General features: G+C 58.3%; 1 protein-coding gene across 1 annotated transcript; it reads right to left on the bottom strand.

The window, feature by feature from the left end:
- Positions 1 to 903: 903 nt before the first annotated feature.
- LOC119109871 (uncharacterized) lies at positions 904 to 24,447 on the bottom strand. Its single transcript, XM_037233623.1, has 9 exons — positions 24,443 to 24,447; positions 22,572 to 22,753; positions 19,188 to 19,395; positions 4,853 to 5,051; positions 3,965 to 4,228; positions 3,565 to 3,708; positions 2,668 to 2,874; positions 1,177 to 1,611; positions 904 to 963 (listed from the first exon to the last, which is right to left on the bottom strand). Exons 1-9 carry the CDS (start codon positions 24,445 to 24,447, stop codon positions 904 to 906), a joined length of 1,704 nt encoding a protein of 567 aa, XP_037089518.1.
- Between the last annotated feature and the right edge of the window lie 1,067 nt (positions 24,448 to 25,514).

Consider the following 25,514-nt stretch of genomic DNA (forward strand, 5'->3'; position numbering starts at 1 on the left):
ACGTCCCCTACGAGGCCATGTATGGTCAACAACAGGCCCGATCGGTCGAAAAAGGCCCTAGAGGACCCAAAAGAGGCCCCATTGGAGGTACAGGAGGCCCAATGGAAAACACTGGAGAACTCGCCTGCCCAAAAGGTGTCCAGATAAGAGACAGCGCGGGGCTCACGAAGTCATGAAGTGTTATTCAATCATTATAGGTATGCTTTAAGATAAGGACTCCCAGAGTTGTTTGGGAGGCCCTAGGTCTGCTTGCTCGCTTGAAAAAGTCGGTGGCGCCCCCCTGATAATAAAAAAGCATAAAAAACGTTACCGGCTTCCATCCACGGACAGTTAACGGAGCTGCAGACGTGAGTCATGGGCCTAGCCGGTCATAACAAGTAACAACGGCAACAGACGAGGTGGCAATAAATAAGAGAATGGCTTCACCCAGCCGTCCTTGCACTAAATGAGAATGCCCATGTGCGGCCTACTAGCTCGGGGATGCCGTCCTAGGGCAGTGCCGGCACTACAAATGTCTTATCCAGCGACGTGTATCGGCCAGCGTCGTGGACCCACCGAGCAGCGCTGGGCGACATCCCTCCTCCGCGGCGAGGGAGCGCGCCAGTGCGCGGCGCAACCCGTCACGCCCGCAGCATCTCCTCTAGGCGTCAGTCGCGGCGCGGCGCGGCCCGCCTGGCGCACCGGACGTCTGGAGCCGCGGTGCGGCCTGCCGTGCGGGAATTTGGCGAATCACCAGGTCCGTCACGAAGAACTCCAACGCTTGAACAGCACCGAGTGTCATCGCCGCGGCCAGGCCGGTGAACCGCGGCATCAGCTGTCAGCCGCCGACCGGCCGCCGCAAGACGACAGCGTGCTGTGACGTCACTCGGCGACAACCGCGGCGCCCGTCGGCGGGGACGCCAGTCAGCGCGGCGCCGCGTCGCCCTCGACGGCCGACGAGTTGACGTAGTACTCGACCTTGCGCTGCGCGGCCCCGCGCCGCCGCAGGTACAGCCAGCCGAGGATGACGCACACTTGCGCCACCACGAAGCAGGCGGCCGCCACGGCAAGCCCCGTAACGTCGAGCCGGCCGTCCGGCCGGCGCCACTCGGTGCTGCCGGCGCCGGCGCCGCCCCCTGCCGACGGCGCGCCGCCCCCGGCCGGCGGCGCGGCCCCGGCCGGCGGCGCGCCGCCCGCCGCCGCCGCGCCGAACTCGAACGTATCGGCGATGCGGATCTTGCGCACGACGAGCACATCGCTGCGGCTGTCGTTGGCGACGGCGCGCCGGCGACGGCCGTGAGAGACGACCCGGCTGTAGCCACCGCGGAAGTCGCGCACCTCGCACGTGACGGGCCGGCAGCGCGGCAGGCACGGCGTGACCAGCGCCTTGAACTGCACCAGGTCCGAGCTGGGGAACTTGAAGGCGTCGAACGGCACGGAGAGCAGCTGGCCGGAGCCGGCCACCTGGCTGACGGCGCCCATGATGGACGGGTCGGTGGGACAGCCGCGCTCGTCGATCAGCAGGATCTCGGCCGAGTCGACGCCGTCCTGCGCGATCAGCTCGCGCACCAGGATCTCGTACGGAGAGTCGTAGTCGAGGATGCGGAACTGCAGCGCCAGCGAGTCGCCCACCTGGTGGCGGTAACTCGGTCAGCGGGGCTAGACTGCATGCCGGAGAGTGGGGCTGGGCACTGGAGGAAGACGCTCGGTCGGTGAGGGCTCGACTGTACAGCGCGGTTGAGGCAGGTGGGGTTGGTCAACTGCGCAATGTAAACTGCCGTGCTATTTAGAAAGAATGCATGTGTAGATACGACAGTACTGTTAGTCTTATTCCTCGTCGAATAATCGGGAGGTACGAGAGATATATGTAGGATAGCTATTAAGACGGCTGTTCATACAATTATCTTTTATTTTTCCTGGTTGTTCGACAAGGAATTAGGCTAACAGTAATATCTTACCTGTATGCGTAATGTTTCCCGCAAATACACTTAACAACCTAACAGCTGACGTAATAATGCAGATTGTGAACTCTCCACTCAAGCAACCATTGCTGTTTTTACACGTGCTCATTAAAAGCTCAAAGAGGTTCTCAAAAATGTCAAGTACAGATTAAACGCTAGTTTCGATTGCTATGTCAAAATTCATCACACACGCCACAAGCTTTCGCATGCCGAGATTGTCGAAATCGGCGATGCGTTACCGCCTGCGCATTCTAAGGACTAGGCAGCATTATTACCATGGCATCCGAAGAGTAGGCGGCCAGGATGCTGTTTTCATTTTCATCAGCCCGTTACCTGGACGATCCGGATTGATGTAGCCCATGAACCAGCACGTTGTTTGAGAGGTGAGGATTCCCCAACATATGGAACATTGCGTTACCTGAAGAGGGAGGACGCCGTTGCCCTGTCCGACGGTGATGCTCATGCTGACGTTACCTGGGCGGTAAGGATGTCGTTGCCCTGTCCGACGGTGATGCTCATGCTGACGTTACCTGGGCGGTAAGGATGTCGTTGCCCTGTCCGACGGTGATGCTCATGCTGACGTTACCTGGGCGGTGAGAATGTCGTTGCCTGCCGACGTGATGCTCATGCTGACGTTACCTGGGCGGTAATGATGCTCATGCTGACGTTACCTGGGCGGTAATGATGGCGTTGCCCTGTCCGACGGTGATGCTCATGCTGACGTTACCTGGGCGGTGAGGATGTCGTTGCCCTGTCGGTCGGTGATGCTCATGCTGACGTTGGGCGAGCGCACCACGGCCGACTCGTGCGCCGCCGTACCCAGCTGGCCGTTGACGTTGAGACCCGCAGCGTGCGCCACCGTCCGGTTGCCCAGCGAGTAGAGGCAGCGCAGCGAGAGGCCCAGGTCGGATGAGGTCACGATTTGGTCGTGGTGCTGGCGGCCGCAGCGGGTCAGGTCAGGCTCGGCTGGGCGCACCATTCGGACGCAGTGGCCGTATGATTCCGCGTCACGCCGCGGTTCGCTTCGGACGAGACGAGACGACAGCGTGAGGGCCGCCATTGTGTTCACGGCGGCTGTTCCCGGCGGCAATCAGATTGCGCGCGAAGAGGCTGCGTTGTTATGTGACCCATATTTCCATGGGGCGTGACATGGAACTGCGCCGCGTCTTTAACCGACGACTGATAAGTTTTTGGGTAGAAGAACCCCCATGGGTCATACCGCTATCCTCTAGGCGTCTTGCCACATGTTAAATACACAATTTGTATCTTTACGCATGGATATTGCCAAGAACAAAAGCGTGAAGTTATTTCCAATTTTCCAGATTTGTTCAGATTTCATCTGCTTGGAAATCGTCTGTAAATAGGTCACGTACAAATGCTTCCATTGAGCACTGAACCTGGTTTGGACCTTTCAGTTCATTCCACTCCATTTGAAACAGCAAGTTTTTAAATCCATTTCAATCCTGCCAGGTGTCTTTTGGAGATCTCCCGAGCCATTTCAGTCCAGTCTATGGATTACTTCCAAGCCAAGAGATTTCTCAAATATCCCAAGAGCAGAGTCACACGAACGAGTGACAAGACACGCGTGAGATCAACGAGCGCGTGACGAGCCCCGGGAGCGTACCTGTATGATGATGTCCGAGGTGAACACGCCCGGCGTGTCCTGATGTACATCACAGTTGAGGTCCTGGTAGCCCATCCTGAAGTTGACCGCCATCTGACCCTCCACGTCCAGCACGCACGAGTTGGGGCTGTTTCTGGCGTATATCTGGAAAGATACAGACACCGTCAGTCGTGACGGGTCGGAGGTCAGAGGCGCGGGATCAGAGGTCAGTCGTGCCGGGTCATAGGTCCAGTCCGCCGCCCCGTACCGTCCCCATCCGTGCGCCCCCGCCACTGCCGGTCAGTTCGGCTCGAGCAGACGACAGCGGCTCTGAGGCCTCCGCACTCCCTCTCGTTCAGCGGGACGCGGGGGCGCGCCAGCGCAGCGGCGTCTCTGACGTCATCCCGGGCTCGGGGCTAACCTTGCCGTTGAAGATGCGGCTGGTCTGGATGGTGGCCACCATGTTCGCTCCGTTGCACTGCAGCGTCACGTTGTAGCAGCTCTGGCGCTCGTAGCTGGTGGCCTCGGGGATCTTGAGGTAGGGCTCCTGCACGTGCGCCAGCGACGCCTCCCCGTGGTGCGAGAGCCGGCAGACCCGCTCGCCCGTGTCGCCGAAGTCGAACGTGTGGCAGCGGAAGTTGGCGCCCAGGCAGAGTCGTTGGCAGTCATCCCTGGAGGCCACCTCCTGCGGCGGCGCGGGGCGGGCGTTACAGGGAGCCAGACGGCTCGTGTCGTCCCAGGGGTGTCGCACCGGTCACTGTTAAGCTCGCGGGGAGGGCGGCACAGGGAGCCAGGCGGCTCGTGCCGCGCCAGGGGTGTCGCACCGGTCACTGTTAAGCTCGCGGGGCGGGCGTCACAGGGAGCCAGGCGGCTCGTGCCACGCCAGGGGTGTCGCACCGGTCACTGTTAAGCTCGCGGGGCGGGCGTCACAGGGAGCCAGGCGGCTCGTGCCGCGCCAGGGGTGTCGCACCGGCGCCTGTTAAGCTCTCGAGCCCAGCGACGTGACCTCCAGCTGTTGCGCCGTGTCTGTGCTAATATATGTAAACATTGGACATAAAACCTCGCGGACACCGTTGGATCTATCAATCATTTTTTGATGATTGATATTTTGTGTGTGACGTGAAATCATGAAAAAACGTCAGTTTGCCTGGTCCTTAATTTCCAACGTCCCAAAGTTCAATGGGTCGCGGCATTTATTTAACTGGCACGAAACATCGTTTTTTATGCCGCCACAGGTGGGCAGGCCTTGTACCACGCTCTAATCAAATGTGCCACGTCCATCCCGCCCCGCCCCGAGGCGACCGCCCACCTGGAACACGACGTCCACCGTCTTCAGGATCTTGCCCTTCTTGGGCTCGAACTCGCACATGCGGACCGGGTCGTTGACGCAGTTGGACTCGAAGTACTCGTACTGAGGATCGGGCGTCAGCGCCTCGCCCTGTCGGATGGTGAAGCGGTCCACTTCGCTGAGGGTGCACTCGCCCGAAGCGGCGCTGTAGCTGGCCGACCTGCCGGCGTCAGGTCAGGTCAGGTCAGGTCAGGTCAAGCTCGGCAGCCGGCGGCCGGCCCGGCGTCCCAGGTCCGGTGTCCCCCGCGCTCCGCTAATGGACACAGCCGCGTTGTGAGCAGGTGTAGCGCGGTCAGACATAGGTGCACCGAAAAAATAAGCTCGTTAGGTTGCGATTGTTGGCGCGTTTTGTTCATTGCGTTGATACATTGTTAACTTCAACGATGTTCCTAGGTACCAAGTTATGTAACCAGGCGTACAAAGAAGTCATCACATTATTCATGATTGTTTGGCTTCCGTGACAACTGCATGGCTGCTTTTGTACGCGCTCTATTTCACAATCCACGCGGTCGACAGTATACGCACTTGCGGCGACTCCAACAGCAGTGCTTTCCAGCGCGCTGCCGTGCGGGAGCGTGTCACATTAAACTGTCAATGAATAGGGATGTTTGTGCTCTCAGGCGACATCAATTAAATTTATCTCCCTTTCAGCAAGTGAAATGTGCCATTGGAGTTGACTTTTACTGGCATTGGCCTGATGATGGATGCTCAGCTTCTTGAGACGCTCAGATGCTTGAAAACAACCTGTTGAATGACCTACATTGATGCATAGGTGTGTACACCAAATGCATGCAAACCAAACGGTACTAAGCTGAACAAGATGCCTTAAAACGCCTCCTTTGTGTGGGTGCATCAACGAGTGCCATCCACGGGCTCATAATTGCACGTGTCCAATCACTTTTTACCCGGAGCTCATTTGGTGTGCAAGCTCACCATAATTACGTCGATCGCTGGGAGCCGCGGCTCTATCAGAGGCTCACCCGATTAACCGATCCCCATCCGCGGGGCAAAGTATCCCATTAGGGCGCCCAGCTATTATCGGCTCGCGCTGGCCGGGCCGCCCTCACCGTGACCCGGGCAGGAGCTGGACACACAAAGCCGACCCCGGTGCGACGGGTCCAGGCAAACACAGCCGGCAGGCCCGAGACTGGCCTGAACAAGCATATCAATGCATCGTAAGACAGTCATGCACAAAACACGGCTCGGCGTGACGGTTCGAACGACACAGTCTAGGACACAAGGCACAGGACACAGGACACCGGACACCGGACAGCCCCGGACGATCATGGCCGGTGAGACTGCCGGCGTCCTGGACCCCCCGGCCGGCCGCGGGTCGGCCGCTCAGTACAGGAGCAGCGGGCCGCTGCCGTCCCATGGACCCACAGCCGGCCGCGGGTCGGCCGCTCAGTACAGGAGCAGCGGGCCGCTGCCGTCTCATGGCCCCCACAGCCGGCCGCGGGTCGGCCGCTCAGTACAGGAGCAGCAGGCCGCTGCCGTCCCATGGACCCACAGCAGGCCGCTCAGTACAGGAACAGCGGGCCGCTGCCGTCCCATGGACCCACAGCAGGCCGCGGGTCGGCCGCTCAGTACAGGAACAGCGGGCCGCTGCCGTCCCATGGCCCCACAGCCGGCCGGTCACGCCGCCAGCTAATTGGCGGTGGCGGTGCCTTTCAACACCACGGTAACGACGCTGCGTTACGTCGTTCGGGAGTGGTGCGGCCCGACAAAGACGAGCCGCGATGGGGACACGGTGACGGCCGGCCTAATTTATGGACAACGGTCGGAGCCAACCAGGGCAGGTGGAGAGGGAAGCAGCGTTTTGGCTGTGCTTGCTTGGGAATGTCATCCCGCATGCGTGCCGTCGCCAGACGCAGAAAACAATTCAAGGGCTGTGAACAGCCACGTAAGCTGTTAGCTGTTTAGCTGTGCTCGAGTCCGGTACAAAACAACGCTGTGCTGAGTAGGCCGAGTGTAATAAAATATTTTGTTAAGCACTCTTAGAGAAATTATGAAATGTGGCGGGAGAATTCATTTCAATGATAAAGATGATTGAACCAAAAAACAAACAACACATTCAGGCGTGCGTTTCATCAGTGTTTTCATTTTGTACGGCCAAAACCACTGTGCAGGACTTAAGAAAATGGAAAAAGCGCTCTGTTGGTGTAAAGGCAAATGTATAATTTTTGTTATTTCTTAATATGATGTAGAATCTGAATTCAGCATTTCCTACCCTGTGCTCAATAGATTATTAAGTGTGTTCTACCACTCCTAACTATCAAACGGACCATTTCAGCAAATCATTGGGAGGGGGGGGGGGGGACGAACCAAAGGCCCTTCAACCTACCTTCCCCACCCATTTTTTTCTCATCGAATTTAGCCCACTTTAATTTGATTAAAAGCAATATGTTTTTAATCTGTATATGATTATAAAAGTATTTAATTTAAACAGTATAGAAGTCACGCAAGGGTGGATCCAGGGAGCAGGCACTGGACGCACGCGTCTCTTCTGATCGGCACGTGAAGGTACCCTTTAGTGGCCACCTTAGGGCGCCGATGGCGCTCTTCTATGGCGGTCGTGGGAGGCGGCACGCATTTTGGTTGGCGGGGACGAGGGCAGGGTTAGCCATGACAGACTTAGGTCACCCCCATATTCCAGAACTGTTCGCTTTAACTTCACAAACCATTGCGTGTCTTATGGCGCTAGGCATACGAAGTTTACAGCATCGTTTATCCGCTCAGCTGTTACGATTTGTATATTGTGGTGAGAGCAACCATGACTTTTTGTCATGAGAGTGGTACGAAATGCCACTACGCAGAAAGATTGGAGAAGAGAGTCTTTGTGTCAAGATAATTTTTACCAACGTTTTTTTTTTTTAGTATCCCAGCCGAAAACATTCGGGGAGGGGAGAAGGAAACAAAACGGAGAGAAAGGAAGGGAGGAGAGAGAAACAAAACAACTCAACATTGGAGGGGGGGGGGAGGCAGGGCCCTCACAAAGGAATCAAAATCGACACCCGTGGAACATGAAACAAGCCTCGTAACGGAGGCCCCACGAATGATGCTGACTTCCTCCTTATGTTCAAGAGAGGCGCTGGAGCACAATCAGCCGACGGAGGCGGGAGAGGAGCGCTAGTTCCGGCCGAAGTTTGTCACCCACCCCTTCACACTGGCCCGTCGCCCCGCCCGGGGTGTACTAGCCAGGGCAGGCCTGCCGGTACGGCCGCAGCGCCTGGACTTCGTCTCCGTCTGGTCGGGCCGAACTGGCGCGCTGACCAGGCCGGAGCGTCCTGTCCCGCCTCAGCCCACAGGTGTCTCCGAACCGTCGCGCCGTGACTGCCTCCCTCCCGTCGCCGCCGCCGCCGCCGCCGCCGCCGCCTCGGTCGGGCCGGGCCGGCGCGCTAACTGTCCGAATTTCACGGCCGGGGCGGCGCCGCGCGGCGGGTCCCGTTCGCCGGCGGCGGCGCGTGCCACCTGCGCGCAGCGGCCGCCGCCGGCCCGCCGCCGCCGGCTGCCTGACAAACGAGCGGGGCCGTCTCGCACGCGCCGAAGCCGGCGCCGCCCGAGACGGTGCGAACGGGGCCCCGCGGCGGCCCGCGCCCGCGGCAGGCCCGCCGAGAAGCATGCCCGTAAATCGAGCTGAACGGTGAATTGATAGCGGACGATTGTTAATGGCGAGTGGCTCGATTCGGATGTCGCACGCTCCGGTACGGCCGCGGAGTTTGTCCGCGCGAGAACGGAACTGGCTGAGAATCCTCAAAGCAGTCCGGTCCGCTGCTGCCGTGTGCCCTGGTGATCGGAAGGCTCCGAGACGCTAGCCAATGCCTCCGCACTGCTGGCGGGTGAGGACTTATGATATAATTGTGCCGGAGTGGTGTTATAATGACGCCGTCCGGCTAGCGGCCGTCGTGAGTACATTCCTCGGTGACGTCACCAGCTGAGGTCGGCGTCTGTGACCCCTGGCTGCCTGCGACCTACTCACATGGCAGCTGACCCGAGCGCCGCCGCGATTACAGCGTAATTGCACCGCGGGGCTGCCGGCGTGGAATTGATCCCGGCGCCGGCTAATGCCTGGCGTTGACTGGGCTACTGGGCTGCCTTTGTCGGCGATCCAGGAAGGCAGGGCATCAGCGCTGGGGTATGAAGATCCGCGTGAGATAGGTGTGGGGATGGTGTAATCCGACCTACATCCGGCCAATCTAGTCGTGTGGCATCGAAGCTTTACTACGCTCTCAGGTGTTGAGGTTATATATATATAGTGTCGCCTGTCTCTCAGCGTGTTAGGAGAAGCGGGGTCTGGGGGAACTGAGCCCGGTGACTCTGATTCCCAGACGTGCAGCTCGGTACCTCGGCCAACTCGTATTATGTAGGTACTGTTGATGGAGTACATCCAATGTCCATAGATGTGTCACCGTCGAGATTAGCAAAATTCGAGCTTAATTGAAGCAGACCACGATGAACTAACTTTTCCCAACATCCCTTTATGCACGGATAATACCCACATGTGGTTCACCCTGCACCGAATATAAACATTTTTCATCATAAACGCCTAACAAAGTCTTCTGTGCCGTGAGTTGACTTCCTGAAGCGGAGTTGTCTCCGCTAGAACCAACAACTGGAGCGCAGCTGGGCAGCCGACACGCCCCGACCCAGCGCGCCGCGGACCGGACGACCGCCGCAGTGTCACGACCCGTCGCGTGTCCCGGCAGCCGCCGTGCGCACGTGAGGCGGCGCGGGCGGGCGCTGGGGCCCCGGCGTCGGTCGGACCGCAGCCTGCAAACTAGCGGTGCGACCGAGCTCGACCGAGGTCTGTGTCCAGTCCAAGGGAGGGCAGCGCGTTCAAGCGTGACGAGAGGACTGGAGGCGAATTGCAAGTCGTGCCGATGGCTGACACAGCGGACGCTCAGCAGTGCCCGCAGAGATCGGTGAGTTTTTCGGCACTCGACGACATACAACACCACTCGATTACAGGTGTCGGTGCTTTAACTGACGGCAATTGACGCAAGGCATTAGGAGGCGAACTAATCCACACGTCCGTCGAAGCCGACCAGAACATGTCGCCGCCTCTGCGCCTGGCGCGGCTGCCTCTGCAGACACGGGCAGCTCGGCCGGAGAGCGGCGTTCAGCGCGGCGGCCCGGGGTGTGCCTCTGCGCCGTGCCCGGTCGCCGGCCTCGGGCCGGGCGCGCGCGGGAGCGGCTGGTTGAAGTGGGCTTGACGCGATAGGCACGGCCGGCACCGGTCCAGCTAACTGTAGTTACCAGACCGGAGTGGCGGCCGACGGGTGGCCCTGCGCATGGCAAGGTCAGGCGACCGTGCGGACGGGTGGAGCAGGTCAGGGGGTCGAGGCGGACGAGCGGGCGTGCTCGGACAGGGTGCAGCAGCGGGTCAGAACGTCCGGTCGGCGTACAAGCTCCGGTCCGTGTATCACACCGGATGCTCTCAGTGCAACAGGTCGTTGGGGTCATAGTACCAAGTCAGAATTGTTATAGACATGAGTATATGGGTCAGTGTATGGGCCTGAGATTAACTTGTAGAGGCACCAGGCCAGAAACAGTGGCTCCCCGTATCAGGTCAGAGACCCACGTCAAGCTCAGCTGGGCCACCTGAGGTCAGAACACCAGTTCTGACCTCACCGATCCCACGCCAGCTCGGCCGCCACCTCAGACCGCAGCACGCCACGGGAACAGCACCTGAACCACACCACTGACAGGCGCCGGGCCACGTGACCGACGCGGCGGCGCGGCCCGGGCGTCACGTGACGCGCGCGCCGCGGGGGCGCCATTCAGCGGTTCATTTTGATGCGGGCGGCGACCGGCGGATGGGCGCCTCTCGCGGAGGGTCCTGTCAGCTGGCCATCGATCAGCTGGGCGCCGAATTCTGAGCAGGTGCCGCACCGCGGCCGCGCCAGGCGTGCGCCGTTTGTTCCTGTTCACATCGAGACAGCCGCAGAATATATCGAGCCAACCCACAACGATGACGCTCTGGTAGAGGAGCGCCTGTGGGATCAGGGTTATTGGGATCTCTGCACTGTTGATGTCTAGTGAGGAACGCCGTGAAAAGCATGAGCTCGCGTCGAGCCCCGGTGTCTCTTGTCTTGCATGACCACAAGGAAATGCGCATACGTAATGATGCAGTTTGCATTATTCAGTTAGGTCAAGCTTAAGTGATGTAAACGTAGCACTCCGTGGTTTCCGAAGCAATACGCTACACATTTCGGATACGATGCATCGATATTTCTGATGCCCATTTCCACCGCCAGGGCACGCATTAAATCGCTGATGGACCACTGCATGCGATATGCATGCTATTCGCTCGACTCGGCCTTTACGTTACATTGGTCACCCTACAACGACCTTGCAAAAACTCCCGTCGGATCGCCGGACCCTGACACCCTGTCTCGCACCCCATCCGATGCTCATCTCCCCCAGCAGCTGAATGCGTCGTATAGCCCCAACAGCAATAGAACCGCCGTCGGTGCCGGCCCGACGGCAGCCCGGGCCAGCTGCTGTCGCTCGTGTCGACAGGTGTCGGGTCCGTCCAGGTGCGGCGAGCGTGTGTCATCGACACCGACGCGGCTTCCTGATCAGAGAGCGGGCGCCGCCAGCCGGCCGTCCGCGGCGACTCCAAAACCAATCTCGATCCATCTCGGCGGCAATTACGGCGGGGCACGCTCGTGACTGCCGTGACTTAGGCTCGAGGATTCCGGCCGACCAGAGGCGGTAGTCAGTTCTCAGTTTCCCACCTCTCGTTAAGGAAGCCCACGTCAGCTGGACGGCATAGAGAGCGAGATTGTGCGTATCGAATAGATGAACCTTCCAGGAACCGATCAGGTCGATGATCTCGGTGGTGGGCATTTCATATTCAGCGTATGTAGGCTCGTCATGATAACAGGGTATATTCACAGCCCCATGCTGTTAACGCAATGCTACCAGCATCTAGAGAGGTTCGAGCCTATCGCGGACTAACACGAATGCGTACTAAAGAATTCGTAATATCTCAGATTCATGCACGCTCTATTTTGCACATCAGACATGAAGCTGACACCGGTTTGGCTTTACCCGAGAGAATGCACCCGCATCGAACGCCAAGCGTTGCACGTCCCAGCGCTGCCGTTCTCGCGCGAGCACACGTCTCAAGAAGCTACCCGCGGAAGCGCACGTTTCCAGACAAAACCCACAAAAGCGGGCACGTCCAGACACGGAACCTCGCCCGTGCGCGCCTCTCCACGAAAAATCGCCGGCTGTGGTGCTATCGTGCGCGTCAGTCAACCGGACGCGGCCGCCGCTTCTTCTGCCGTTCGCCAAAAACCGGACTTGCGCCGCCTTTTTGCGGCGCGGCAGCGGCAGCGGCGGCGGCGGCGGCGGCGGCGGCGGCGGCGGCGGCGGCAGCGGCGGCGGCGGCGGTGGCGGCGGTGGCGGCGGATGCCGACAATGGAGCGGACCCCGGCGGCCGCGCCCTAATGACGACGTCGTCGGGAACCGTCTCAGTTAGTGGGTCAGCCGGCGGGGTCGGGGGTCGGAGGGCGCCGGTCGCCGGGTCGCCGGTCGGCGCGGCACTGTGGGCCCGCCGTCTGACCCACTGGCGCGCTGTCATGGACGCGTGCCGCCGGCCGACCGCGCCGGCATGCGGCCGCTACCGGTCTGCAGATTTTCCACCTCATGGGCTGCCTTGGCATGCGCCAGCACAACCTTGCAGCGTACACCGATCAGGCTTCGGTGGAGTTCCGGTCGCCGGAACAAATAAACGACGCACTTGCGGGTGGGTTTATCTGTACGAGTTGGACCTAAATGATTCCGTCATGTATGTGTTAACATGATTGACCACTGAGGGCCAGTTTTATTACACGTTAGCATGGGATTTTGAATTACCATATCCAGTATGGCTAAAGGATTGAGATGAGGTATTATTATCACGAATGGAATAATTGTTTATACTATCGTTCTTGTCTGGTTTATTAGAATGTCTGTACACGATGTGTTGGCCAATCAACTCTCCAGCCGTCGTCAGACACTATGGAGTCCTTAAGCACACACCATACTAACACATCAAAGAAGGACGCTAGTCTGAACAATTATTCCAGCCGTGATACCATATCCAGGTTATGAGATGCTCTTGCAGCCGCGAATTACTTCTTGAGTTCGGGATAATTGGCGCGACGCCATTTGTCAGCTTTACACTTCTGCCTGCCAACAACTTCACTACGCTGCAAGTTTAAGGACATTCGTCACGCTGAATCGCTAGTTCTATAAATAACAAAGACATTGACAAAAATAGCGGGTCCAACACACCTCTCACGACTTCTTGCAGCACCATGGCTGCTTCATAACTGAAAAACATTCCACGTTACCACAGGCAACTGTTCTATTTATAACGTTCTTGTTGTGCAGTTTCTCTGCGCAGAATGGCTGCTCGACGTGACGTCTAAGCCACGCCCCTAGGAGCACAATGCGGCGGGGGTCCCACTAACCACCCACGTTTGTCGCCGCGCTCACCACGTCTGACATGAACCGACGTAACGGCAATGGACCTCGGTCGTGAGACGCCAGCGGGCTGTGTAAGTCGGCGACCTGCTTCGTCTGGAGTTGGTCGATGTAAGCGCCGCCCGCTGCCGGCACGCTTCCGGGCGGGCTTCCGGCCGGACTGCGGTCCGGCCACCTCTGGCCTTTAATTGTGTTGTCGGGCTGTGATGGTGCCGGTTCAAATGCTCGGCCATTCCGCAGGCCGTTCCGTGCCCATTGTCTTGAGCAGTGCGCGTACAGCGGCGTCAGCCAAGTTAATGGTGAGCATAAGCTGTCTTCCCGCAATGATACGGTGGTCATCACTCGCGATTTAAGCGTGCCTTAGATTGGTACTAATAAGTAAAGCAAGTTCCACTCGTGAATTCGCCGAGCCTAACCAGCGTGCGCGATGGACAGCGTGGATGAAATACGGACGTAATTCATATGAAGGCGACGGGTTATATTGGCCAGCACGGGCATCGGGTTTTAGTTGTTAGGCACATTTCCAAGTCGCGTCGTAAAGTCACGTAACGTAACGTAACGGTGAAGCCACCACATTAGCGCAGCGATCACACTTCGTCGCCGCTGCAGGACGCCACCCCCGCAGCAGCTCAGGTACGTGACATCCCGCTCTCCCAGATACCTCACCAAACAACTGCCAGGACTCAAGCCCGTCCCGACGCGCCCACGCCGTGCGCCTAGCGGGACGTCTCAGCAAACCGCCTCGCACGCCGGGGTCACAAGCGGCGCGCGCGCTCCGCCAGTCATCGTTTATCCAGGAGACTTATTAGCGTCCACTTCTGGCTAGTGCGCTGCCGCCACGCTCTCCAGCTCATCGCATGACCAGACCGTATCTAGCGCCGCGGGAGCGATGACAGTCCGGCGAGGGGCGCCAAAAAACTGTCCCGCTGCAGAGCATCGCTTCTTGAGTGTCGATCCCTCACCTTAAGATAATACCATTCTCACTTATCATTTATCTTTCTTATCATTCATCAGACAATGCGTCAGGACAACGTGGTCTTGCATAGGGCCCCGAGATGCTCTTCCAACGCCGGTCCGCCGGTACTGCCCTCTGACAGTGTCCGTAAACCCCGTCCGGATGTATCCGGATATGTCCGGATGTGTCCGCTCCGGACCCGATCCCCCGGGGAGCGCAGCGTGTCGGCGGCCAAACACCGGCGGCGCCGGCCGCGCTGAGGGACGGCCGGTCGGTCGGCCGCTGTCGGCGCCCACCATAGGCCGGCGCATCACCATACGGGGCGAAAGCACCGTTAAAATCAACGGCGTGTCACCTTTGACACGCTGCCGCCCCACGCTCGGCGGCGGCGACGGCGGCCGCCCACACCGGCCGGCGGCGCCACGGGCGCGGCCGGCACCGGCGCCGGGTCAGGCGGCGTCCGGTCAGACGGCATCGAGGCAGACTGGGACCGAGTCTAACCCTGGCTACGAGGCGGATAGACACCAAGTCAGCTCAGCAGCGGGTCAGACGGACCGGGGCGTCGGACCAGCGGGAGCTAAAGGCGGGGCATAACAGACGCCGTAGCGAGTATCAGTAGCTCTGACGACGCTGCAGGTGGAGGACCTCCCTGGGTCAGAGGTCACACATGCCCGCTTGAGGTCAGCGTCGAATTACTCAGCAGTGGCGACTTGTGAGCCACCGAGTGAAATGCATGGAAACAGCGGCGGCGGCGACAACGGCCAGCGGCTCACCACGCCATTCGTCGCGGCGATAGTTAAATCACATCACAGACGCCGCGTTATTCCCACGGGGACGTGCGTGGCGCGCCGGCGCCAAGCACCGTTCATCTCATCACGCCCGCCCGGAACTGCGCTAATCACAGCACGGGCCTCGCTCGGCCCAGCTTGAGCGCATCCGTCGCCAGCAGCACGCACCCTTCGGCGACCGGCCGTCGAAATAACAGCTGTGTTACTCACTCTGCAATTAGGAGGCGGGCCGCGCGGCGGACGCGGCGAGCCGCCGCACCGGTCCGGCAGCGCGCGCGCGCGCCGCGGGTGCCGCAAACCCTTCCCACGGCCGGCAGCCTGGCCGGTCATCCCGCAAACGGCCGTTGTCGTCCAGTGGACCGCGGTCGGACAGAGGCGATCGGCCGGCGCGCTCGAGTGGAGCGTCCGCCGCCCGCTAAAAACCGAGCGGCGCCGGCTCGCCGTCGCCGACGAAAAACTCGACCGGGTGGACCGCGACGTGGGCCGGAGGACAGACCCGGCAGCAGCAGCAGTCTGGACCACAGCTGGCCAGGTGGGCCGGGCGGACCGCGGCGTGGGCCGGAGGACAGGCCCGGCAGCAGCAGCAGTCTGGACCAGCTGGTCAGGTGGGCGGTGGCCGCCCGCGTAGGGCCTGGAGCGGTTCCCAGAGCGGGCGGGAGTGGCCCGAGTCGCCTGGGGCGCCGGTCTGACCGGGCAGTCAGGACACGCGGCGGGCCGAGGCGCGGTTGGTGTAGCAAGGGACCGCTGGTCCGAACACTCCCCTGTTGGTCGGCCTCAGCACTGGGCTGGTTTGGTGCTGGGTCCGCAGCCCCGGTGCGCCAAGCCTTAGTGTCGAGGCGCCGAGTCCCCACCGTCGCCCCGTGTAGTCCGACCCTCCCACACACGCAGACCGAGGTGGTACTCGAACTTCGCGTGGGTCGATCTAACAAACGCTGACCAATGAAAGCCTCAGAGCGCGGAGCGGTATCCCACATTCGGCGTGGCTGACCCGACCGACTCAGACCCTCCCTGAGAACCTGGGCCGGTTCCGCCGCTCCACAACACAGCGGCACACTGGACAAGCCAGGCAGCCGGAGCGGACCCGCTAGCTGCCGGCCGAGGACCAGCCAGCGGCCGGCGTCAGCGGACCGCGGCCCCCGGTGGTCCGCTTATCCCAGGCGTCACGACTCCGAGACAACAGCCGTTCCGGCGGCGGCGGTGGCGACGGCGGAAGTGGCTTCCTTCCGGCGGCGGCGGCGGCGGCGGCGGCGGCGGCGGCCGGCGCGTGAGCGGCTGCCGGCGGCCAGCTGTGTCGGTCGTCGTGACGCGGTGCCAGCATTGTGGCCACGACCGGGCGTGAAATGGCCGCGATACGCGCCACCTGGCGGCGTGCGGCGCGCCGGGATCGGCCGCGACGGGGGCGGCCTCGCCCGGCACGCCGCGCTCACGGCCGCATCGCGGTCACGCCGGGGTCGCAGTCACGCAGGGGTCACAGTCACGCAGGCCGGCGGCCACCGGCGCCGAGCCCGGCCGCGGCCGAGCCGCGCGCCGGCAGCCCGGGAGGACAAACGCCTGTGTCTGTGGTCGCGGTGTCGCGTGTGCCGGGGCAATGCCCCAGGCGATGACCTGGCTGTGGCGCAGGAGCAACGTCCTACGGGACGCACGCTCTGCTCACGGCTTGGTGGGTGGCCGGCCGGGCTCGTTAGCGAGACCGGTAGGGGCTTGACGTCGCTTGCCGCCGTTGGAGGGGTGGAGGATCTTGTGAGGTTTGAAGGATCTTGTGAGGTGATGGTACAGTGACGAGTGAATGCGACCCTTGGGGAATTACATCGTAAAAGTCTTGGCAAAAACTGCTGTCTTTGTCACTAATGCTTCCGCAGCCTCTGATCCACATTTTGCCAGAACTAAGCGCCCATGGCGGTGCTGTTTGATGGCGTTCCTCCGGCAGTTTATTTGGAACTGCATGACCAAGTAAGTTGCCGGAGGCGTACATCACAAATGCATTATAATAGCTGTTTGTACAGCATTTCCGAGAGCCTGCCACATTAGCAGGGACAACTATGCGGCGAACATACCAGGACACCGGCTGATGACTAGATCACAGAGCGTCGCAGGGCCACTTGTCTCGTCCCGACAAACTACGGCGACATTCCAGGCCTCAGCAGGCTGGATGGCGGATACGACCCAGCGTTCCAGGCAGAGAGAGACGTCTTGTCCCTCGCGGATGGGACAGGGCGCACAGTTCCTCGCGTAACAGCTGAGGACGACACGGGCCTGGGCGAACGATGCTGGTGCTTCTAGTCTATTCCAGAATGATCCAGGGAGGTGGCAAATACATTCAATACTTGAAACCGGTAAGCCGATAAAAAATTAGATTTAAATTGCTTTGAAGTTAACGCAAACGGAGCCCGTTCGCTGACAAACCCACTCAGCACCATCGCCGGGTTTCTTACCACCAAATGAAAAACTCATCCGGCGCCGCAAATAAAATTCACCACGCTCTCTGGGCGACAGTCGTTTACCTGCTAGCGCATCAGAGGTACGACACCCAGGGTACGATTTTCTGGACGCGCCTCAAGTCACGTGGTCCGAGACGACGTCACATTCCAGGCTGCGGTGTGGTTGCCGACAGCGGTGCTTCTACCGGACTGGGCCCCTACCTGGTGCTTAGTCTGCCCCCTGGCCCGTCACTAATGTGGCCAGGAGCGGCGGTGCTCGTGTCTGGTGCCTCCGAGTGAAGGCCTCGCTCACCAGCAGCCCCGTAACCCAGTGTGCGTCAGCCGACGCCGACCACTGCGGGGCTTACCACGGTGGCGGTGCGCAGGACTACAAGACCGTGGAGCGGAATGCTTTCTGTGGTCCACCGCGGAACGAGCATACCATGCGTCCTGAGCATTCGCCCAGCGACGGCCAAGTGCGCACGGCCCTGGACCGGCAAATACAATGCCCTTGGTTCCGCTCAGACAAAAACAGGGTAAATGATAAAACACTATAAATGTCATTATGGGTACTCACGACATGACAATTTTGCGATGCAATTATAACTTTGTAGGCAGCTTTGGACTATTTTCCAATGCTTGGCTATGACTTTAACTAATGTGTCTGCATCACGATTTCCATTGTCGCTTCGCGGTTTCTTAAATATGAGTCAACAAAAATAACAATTGGAATGTTGGGTGTTGCGAACTAGGGTGCTAAACGCAACGCACTAGCTCAGAGTGGGTAAAATTCTTCTGCTCCAAGACCAAAATCGTCGCAAACCATCGTGATGAATGAGTTTGCCCGCTAGTAAGTGCAGTCTTCAGACCTCAACATAATTAATCGCTTGGATTCTCCGTTTGCACGTGTCTATCATGCTCAAAAGGCCTCTTGTAGGCCTTTTGAGTAACTCAAAAGGCTTCTTGGAACACGATGCCCGTAGTACATGCACACAAAGGTTTGTACTACAACGGTGAGACCGATGTGTGCTTCATTCCCACCGGCATCGTTTCACTCATTCGCGTGCCCACCATCGTAAGAAGCACGAACCAGGTCCGCTTAATTACAAGCATGCTATAGCATACGGTGAAATCACGACCAACGACTGACCAGGCGCCTGCGTCACGGTCTGCCACCCCAGCCGCAGCGGTGACGTACTCACCAGCAGGGGAACTCGAGCTCGTGTAGGCACCGCTGCCACCCCAGCCGCAGCGGCGGTGTACTCATCGGCATAGGAACTCGAGCTCCTGCAGGCACAGCTGCCACTCCAGCCGCAGGCGGTGGTGTACTCACGGGCAGGGGAACTCGAGCTCGTGCAGGCACCGCTGCCACTCCAGCCGCAGCGATGATGTATTCACCGGCAGGGGAACTCGAGCTCGTGCAGGCACAGCTGCCACTCCAGCCGCAGCGGTGATGTACTCACCGGCAGGGGAACTCGAGTTGGTGCAGGTACCGCTGCCACTCCAGCCGCAGCGGTGATGTACTCACCGGCAGGGGAACTCGAGCTCGTGCAGGCGCCGCTGCCACTCCAGCCGCAGCGGTGGTGTACTCACCGGCAGGGGAACTCGAGCTCGTGCAGGCACAGCTGCCACTCCATCCTCAGCGGTGATGTACTCACCGGCAGGGGAACTCGAGCTCGTGCAGGCACAGCTGCATGCAGGACAGCCTGGAGCCGACGCGCAGCCGGCGCCGCGGGTACTCGTTCAGATGGTGGCCCTGCACGCGCTCGTACGCCCACGGCCGCGTGCAGACGCTCCTCACCGAGCTGAGGCACACCTTCTGCAGGTACAGCGTGTACACCGGGTACTCGGAGCGGGTGATGGCGCCTGCGGACACGGCACGCCGGCGTCAGACCGCGGCCGGCCGCTGACTGAAGCACAGGTCCGGAGTGGACGCTTTGATGTGGTGTGAAGGACCAAGGCTAGCCCATGGTGAATGATGCTGTTATGGGTGCGTCGTTAAGGAGGGAATATTAGATACAAAGCTGTTGGCACAATGACAAATGTTTAGTATCTTAATCGCAAAGGGACGCGAGGCCGCGGTGAATAGATCAACATTTCCGGAACAGTTTCACACGGTACCGGACCCTGCCTACCGTCTAATTCTCGTGCTCCTTTTCGCGTTATCATTCTGCTTTCTTCACTCCCTGGGTTTCAACCGTATAAGTGTACCGGCACAGTCGCAATAAACATTTCATCAGTGTTCAATCGCCGAAACATATCTGGTAAAGAACGCCAGGTAATGGTCTCAGCTGCCCCCCGAGATTGGGAACGATATAATTTACCTTTTTCAGGGCATAATCCGGAAAGCACATCTGAGTGAAACACCAAACGAACAGGTTCGGTGATAAGCCTCTTCTCAAGCGGGCCAACTTGCACTGATTGTTTCTCATCTACACCACAGCATTCACGAGACTTCACCGCAGCGAATCGACTGCGCCTGGATGCGGCCTTCACACGAGACCAACCAAGTATGCCATCCCCACGCCCAGCCAGAGCGGCCAGGATTTCTCGAACTCCTCAGAACGACATTCCAGAATAGAACGGCCCGGCCGCGACGGCGCCGGCGGGACACCCCGTCCACCTCAGCTGTGCGGACCCCGCGCGGCGCTGGGCCGGGCGCCGGCCGCACCCCGCGTCCGGCCCGACCGGAGCGGCGGGGCCCGGGTCAGCCGCGAGTGGGCTCCGGACCGAGCAGCAGGTTCCGCACACAAGTGGCCCAGCCCAGTGGCACGACCCAGTTGCAGCCGGGCCGTCTGATGGGTCCATCCGCCGCCGGCCACTTTCCAGCCAGCAAACACAACATTGTCACGCGCTCGTTGCAGTGCGGGGCCGAGTCGGTCCGAGCGGCCCGAGGCGGGGCGGGGGACAACGGCCTGGGTGCAGCGTAGCGTTCGAGTACACATCTGACTGCCCGCAGCAGCCAGCTGACCTGAGCATGTTTGGTCGAGGCGGTAAACAGAACCTGGGGCACATGAGACAATCACTAGCTGTAAAAATCACTTTGAAGCTGTTTCGTACAAATCCGTCGACATTTCATTCAGATAGCCAGGTTTTGCACCTCCGATGCACGTTCGAATAGCGGTGTAAAAAAACGATTAAGGTGTTGCATGCGATTTCGCACACCTTCGAATGCCACCCTTGTGGAAGCATGAATGCCTTGGGAGTGCGCTCAAATTGGCCAAGTACCGAGCCAAGAATAAAAAACATTGATAATGTCGCTACATTGTTAATGTCATGCGGCGCGACGGTGTGAGCTCGCTTGGCTGAATTGCAGACACCACTTTTGAAATCAGATCAAGCCGAACATGCCATGGGGAATTCCGACTTTGTCCCAACTGTGCTCTTACGTCCGTCAGTGCAAGTATATTCTACGACTGCCCCCCTTAGATACACGGAGTGTTCCTGACTTGCCTTCGCAGACTATTTCCTCCGTGTGGACAGCCAATCGCGATGCAATATTTCAGTTCCGCAATAGCGGTACCTGGCGCTGAATCGGTACCTGCGATAGGTGCTGCTGAAGATGGTGCCAGTCCAGATACCAGTCAAATATTGCGGGATTTAAGCTGAAACACATCATAGACTGGTGCTTCTTAAGTGTCGATAGCGGGCTTTTAGAGCATGTCGCATCTTTACTCCTCCCAGTCAGTATTCAGTGGCCTTTCAGGTCGGGGGGAGGGTGGGCATACGGCTGGAATCACAGCATCCACCGAAGAGCGTTTTCCAGAGGTGCCTTATAAGCTTAAGGTCACTTTTGACTTAGTTATTACCTGCGTAAGGTGGTGTTGGGCATTGCTGAGACCATGCTTCGTCTCCGCCCATGCTTTCTTTTCGCCGAGGAGTGGGCCCGATTCATTGCGAAACTCAGCGCACCAATGAACTTATTGTTGTCCTTTTTCCGTCAGACACAGGTAATTGTCATTTTCTTTAAATGGCATGTTTATGTGTGTGTCGTTATTTGACAGCCATGAACGAAACTCTGGTGCACGAGTAGTGAGATCTGGCACTAAGATAAATAACTGGTCATGAAAATTGCCCAAAAAATTTGATAAATTTCCGAAAAGAAAGCAGCTTTTTTAAAAAGTGATTTGGCGCCACATGGTTTATCACTTCATCTTCTCGGATATGGGTGGAACTCGCCGAGTTAAAAAGAGGACACACTTAATATCGCCGACCGCTGTTACTGGCTGGCGACTAGTCACTTCCAACGCTTCCTCACATGGCGTGCATGAAACAGTTCAAGTCAAGACCGCCTTACGGCTCCCTAAATCTGCTTGTTCTTGGTTAAATAAGATGCTCAAACTATGAATTGTGACAAGCTCCGGGGATCAAACACACAAAGATCAGACAAATATTGCTCCTTCATCGACTGCCACATAGCTTTGATGTTCTAACGATTCCGCGCGGTATAACTACCATTGCTGAAAAGTGCCTGGGACAATGTATCGGCAACATCCTTAGCAAGAAATGAAAAATACACGCATGCATATCACTGCAACCCGAGTGCCAAAATACATTTGAAGGTCAATATATGCCTGAACTGACATAAGATAGGTGACTTTATCATAAGTAAAAAAAAACAAGCCGCATGGGCAAAGATGACCACGCAAACGTTGTAATGGCAATGGAACAGCCTTACCCGACACTGCGTCCTGAAATACTAAAAGAAATGATCGTTTTTCTTCCTGTGCTGTTACAGATTTGTCATGCAGCGTCTTAACGATGCCTTGCTGTACTAAAACAATGGAGACAAATGCCCATCAAAGCGCCGGTGTGGAGATATCTCTCCTCGCACCAAGTTAACGGCACGTTGTTTTGTGAGCATGCGAAAATGACCAAAGACTATGATCGCATTGTGTGCAAATGCTGCCGGAGGGGAGCAGTCAAAGCTGAGAAGCCAGCACGGCCCGAGACGGCGGGCTGCCGCGGCCGTCGCCGCGTCCCCGGGCCCTGGGGGCGGCCGGCTGGCTGGCGGGGGCTGGCTGGCGGGGGCTGCCTCTCACCCGGAAACTGCTCGGCGCTGGAGGAGAAGAGCACGCAGAGTCCGGTCTCGTAGTTGAGTCCACGGCACGCGCCGTTATCGCCGCACAGTTGGACGCACTCGTCCAGCAGGAGCGTGCCCGGCCGCGTGTCGAGCAGGTCCCCGGGTGCGCTGTACACGTATCCGGTCCACAGCTCGAAACGCCTGGTCGGCCGGTGGGCAGGCGAGCTGGGCGCCGCTCGACGCCAGCAGAGCGGCGGCGGCGGCCAGCAGCGCGGCCGCGAGAGCCATGGCGGGGCCGGTGAGCACGCGGTCCCGTCCGTCCAGCGACTGCCGGACCGTCGCAGCCGCCGCCGCCACCGCCGCCGCCGGTACCGCTGCCCGGCCCGGCCGCCGGCGCCGTGACCTGGCGGGGCGGCTCCGCAGCCGGCGGCACCGCACCGGCCACGGCCCGGGAGCAGGCGCGACGCTCCAGAGGAGCCTGAAGAGCTGAGGAGCTGAAGCAGGACACGGCAGTGCCGGCACTGCGGCGCTCCAGCACAGGACGACCGGACGCTAAAGAATGGTATTTGACAGCATGCAAGTGTTGCCGAACAGAGGACAGGTAATGCTGATTCCATTCCCTAAAATGGTGATTGCATTAGCCTTCAGCCCGCGCTCACACTAATGGACAATGACAAATTGGGTGCCAGTTAAATGCATGAAAAAACAGAAAAATAGGAGCGAAGCGTATCCTTGCTTCATCACCATGTACCTATTCATGATAACACGTTTGCGAATTTGACCCCACCGTACTAAACCATAAAGCACCGCAAATGTGCAATCACGAATAAGTGCATGACGAAGAACGTGTCGGAAGTCAAATTCAGCTGCTATTTCGGTAAGCCTCCCGGCATTCTGTTCCATTCCATTATCACGATGCTGGATACTATTCGGTTAGCATTCCTCAAGCGTGTTTTAATTTCATGCAGATACAAGTTCATGCACTAAACTGCGTAATTGCACTCATTGCCCAATGGTGTCCTTACTAGGGTCTGACGTTATTTTCAACGGACATAATGTCCTCACTTCATTCGGACATCAATATAAAGCACGTTAGAGAAAGTGGACCTAATAATATCAGGTATCGCGAACTGTGCAGAAGCAGAAGCAAGGCAATGAGCTTTATTAACGAGTATTAGCTCGTTATGCAGATACGCACGGGTGACACTCCAAAAAGTTTTCGACTGGAACAGTGTGCTTTTCTAAATCTAAAAAGTCCATTTCGCTGGAAATTTCCAATACAAAGGAAAATGAGGTAGTAGTTTTCTGATCGGTTACCTCAAAAATGTACAATTAGTATCAAATTACATGATGTGCTTCATTTAATTTAGTTCGGCTGTGCCACTTTGATCCGGGTGCTTATCGAAGGGCAGCAATACGCAGGAAATGACATGACAATAATTAAGCTAATGCCTTACTACTTCTGCCTTGCAATCTTGTCAGATACAACCAGTGTTTGACAAGCAGCGCAGATATGACTCTGAGGGAGACAACGTGCCATACTGAGGGCTGCTTCGAGCGAGACGGCTGGCGGCAGGCTCGTCTTGTGGCTGGGCTTCCGGCGTTTGAATGGTCAAGGCAGTCCATCAACCAGCTTATCTTGGGACTTGACGGGGGCGGTTCCGGTACCAGTAGGCCAGGTAGTGGACACCCCGGAATTAATTTGGCGTAAGACCAAATGAGCAACGTGTTGGGGCTGGCCCGCTGACATAAAGATTAACCCGGAACCTGGCTGAGCTAGAGCAGGATGGCCATGTCACTAGGTTTCTCCAGGTCGAGCGTGCAGCGGTGCCTCAAGTCCAAGAAGACAACGTGCGTTTTAGTCAGCTTACGAGTCCTCTGTTGACTGACCCCATGCGTCAGAAACAGAAATCTTGAGGCCTATACCAGAAGACTGGCGGTGAAGAAACCAAGATCGTGCTTATTACCGATAAGAAGCATTAGGCAGAGGAAAGAAGAGCGAAAGAGCGAAATCCCGAGTAGCCTCGCCCCGCCTTTCAGACTTATTCTGCCGATAAGAGGGCATCCTTTCTTTAGCCACCTCTTTCGCTCCTCCTCCTCCTCCTCCCCCTCTCTCTCTCTCTTTGCTCTCTCTCCCTCTCTCTCACCCTCCCCTCCCTAGCGGTGACCCGGTCCCTGGGAGCGGGAGGGGCGCGTCACGTTGTACCGGCCTAACTGGCTCCACTCGGCGCCGGCCCGTCGCCTGGCCGTCACCTCGGCAAGACAGACGTCTGGTGGCCGCGGGAGCGTCCCGCCGGCCGGACCACTCTTGATGACCGGTCAGCCCGCCCCCATCAGCCGGCCGGCCCGCCCTGGCATCGGGCAGTCACTCGATCCTGGACGAACGTGGCGCCGCACCGAACGTGCGCCGCCGCACTCCTCGGCAGAAACTGATGCTCGTCACGAGCGGCAACGCGGATCATCCGCGATGGGTAGCGCTGAGACGCGTGCGGCGCTGGCAGACAAACAATGGTTAACAGATTTGACAATATACGGCCGGGCAGACGATGTGATATATCACAGAATCCGTCACATCACCGAAAAAAAAAACAACTCATGGATGGTCTTTTGTCGTAGGTTTCCAATCCGCGCTTGAAGGGAATGCTCCACACTTGGAGATATCGAAGCAAGCATCAGATATCATAAAACGTGCTCATTTTAATTGGTGTACTTCTGGGTGGAAAACCCTGAAAACCATAAAATTTCTCTGTTTAATAAATACGATCCCAGACACGTCAATATTTGATTATGACATCGCACCTTGCACAACATTAATTGAGAGCCAATGGACGGCCGTTATAATGAGATGAAAATGACGTATAATTTCATATAATATAAAGAAAATGACGCTCACGAATGCCAGATGTAGACGACTTGACAATTATGTTTTTGGCCTTTATCGCCGCATGTGCAACCGAATGGC

The sequence above is a fragment of the Pollicipes pollicipes genome, unplaced genomic scaffold, assembly GCF_011947565.3.
Source record: "Pollicipes pollicipes isolate AB1234 unplaced genomic scaffold, Ppol_2.1 Scaffold_7231;HRSCAF=8579_pilon_pilon_pilon, whole genome shotgun sequence".
NCBI lineage: Eukaryota > Metazoa > Arthropoda > Thecostraca > Pollicipedomorpha > Pollicipedidae > Pollicipes > Pollicipes pollicipes.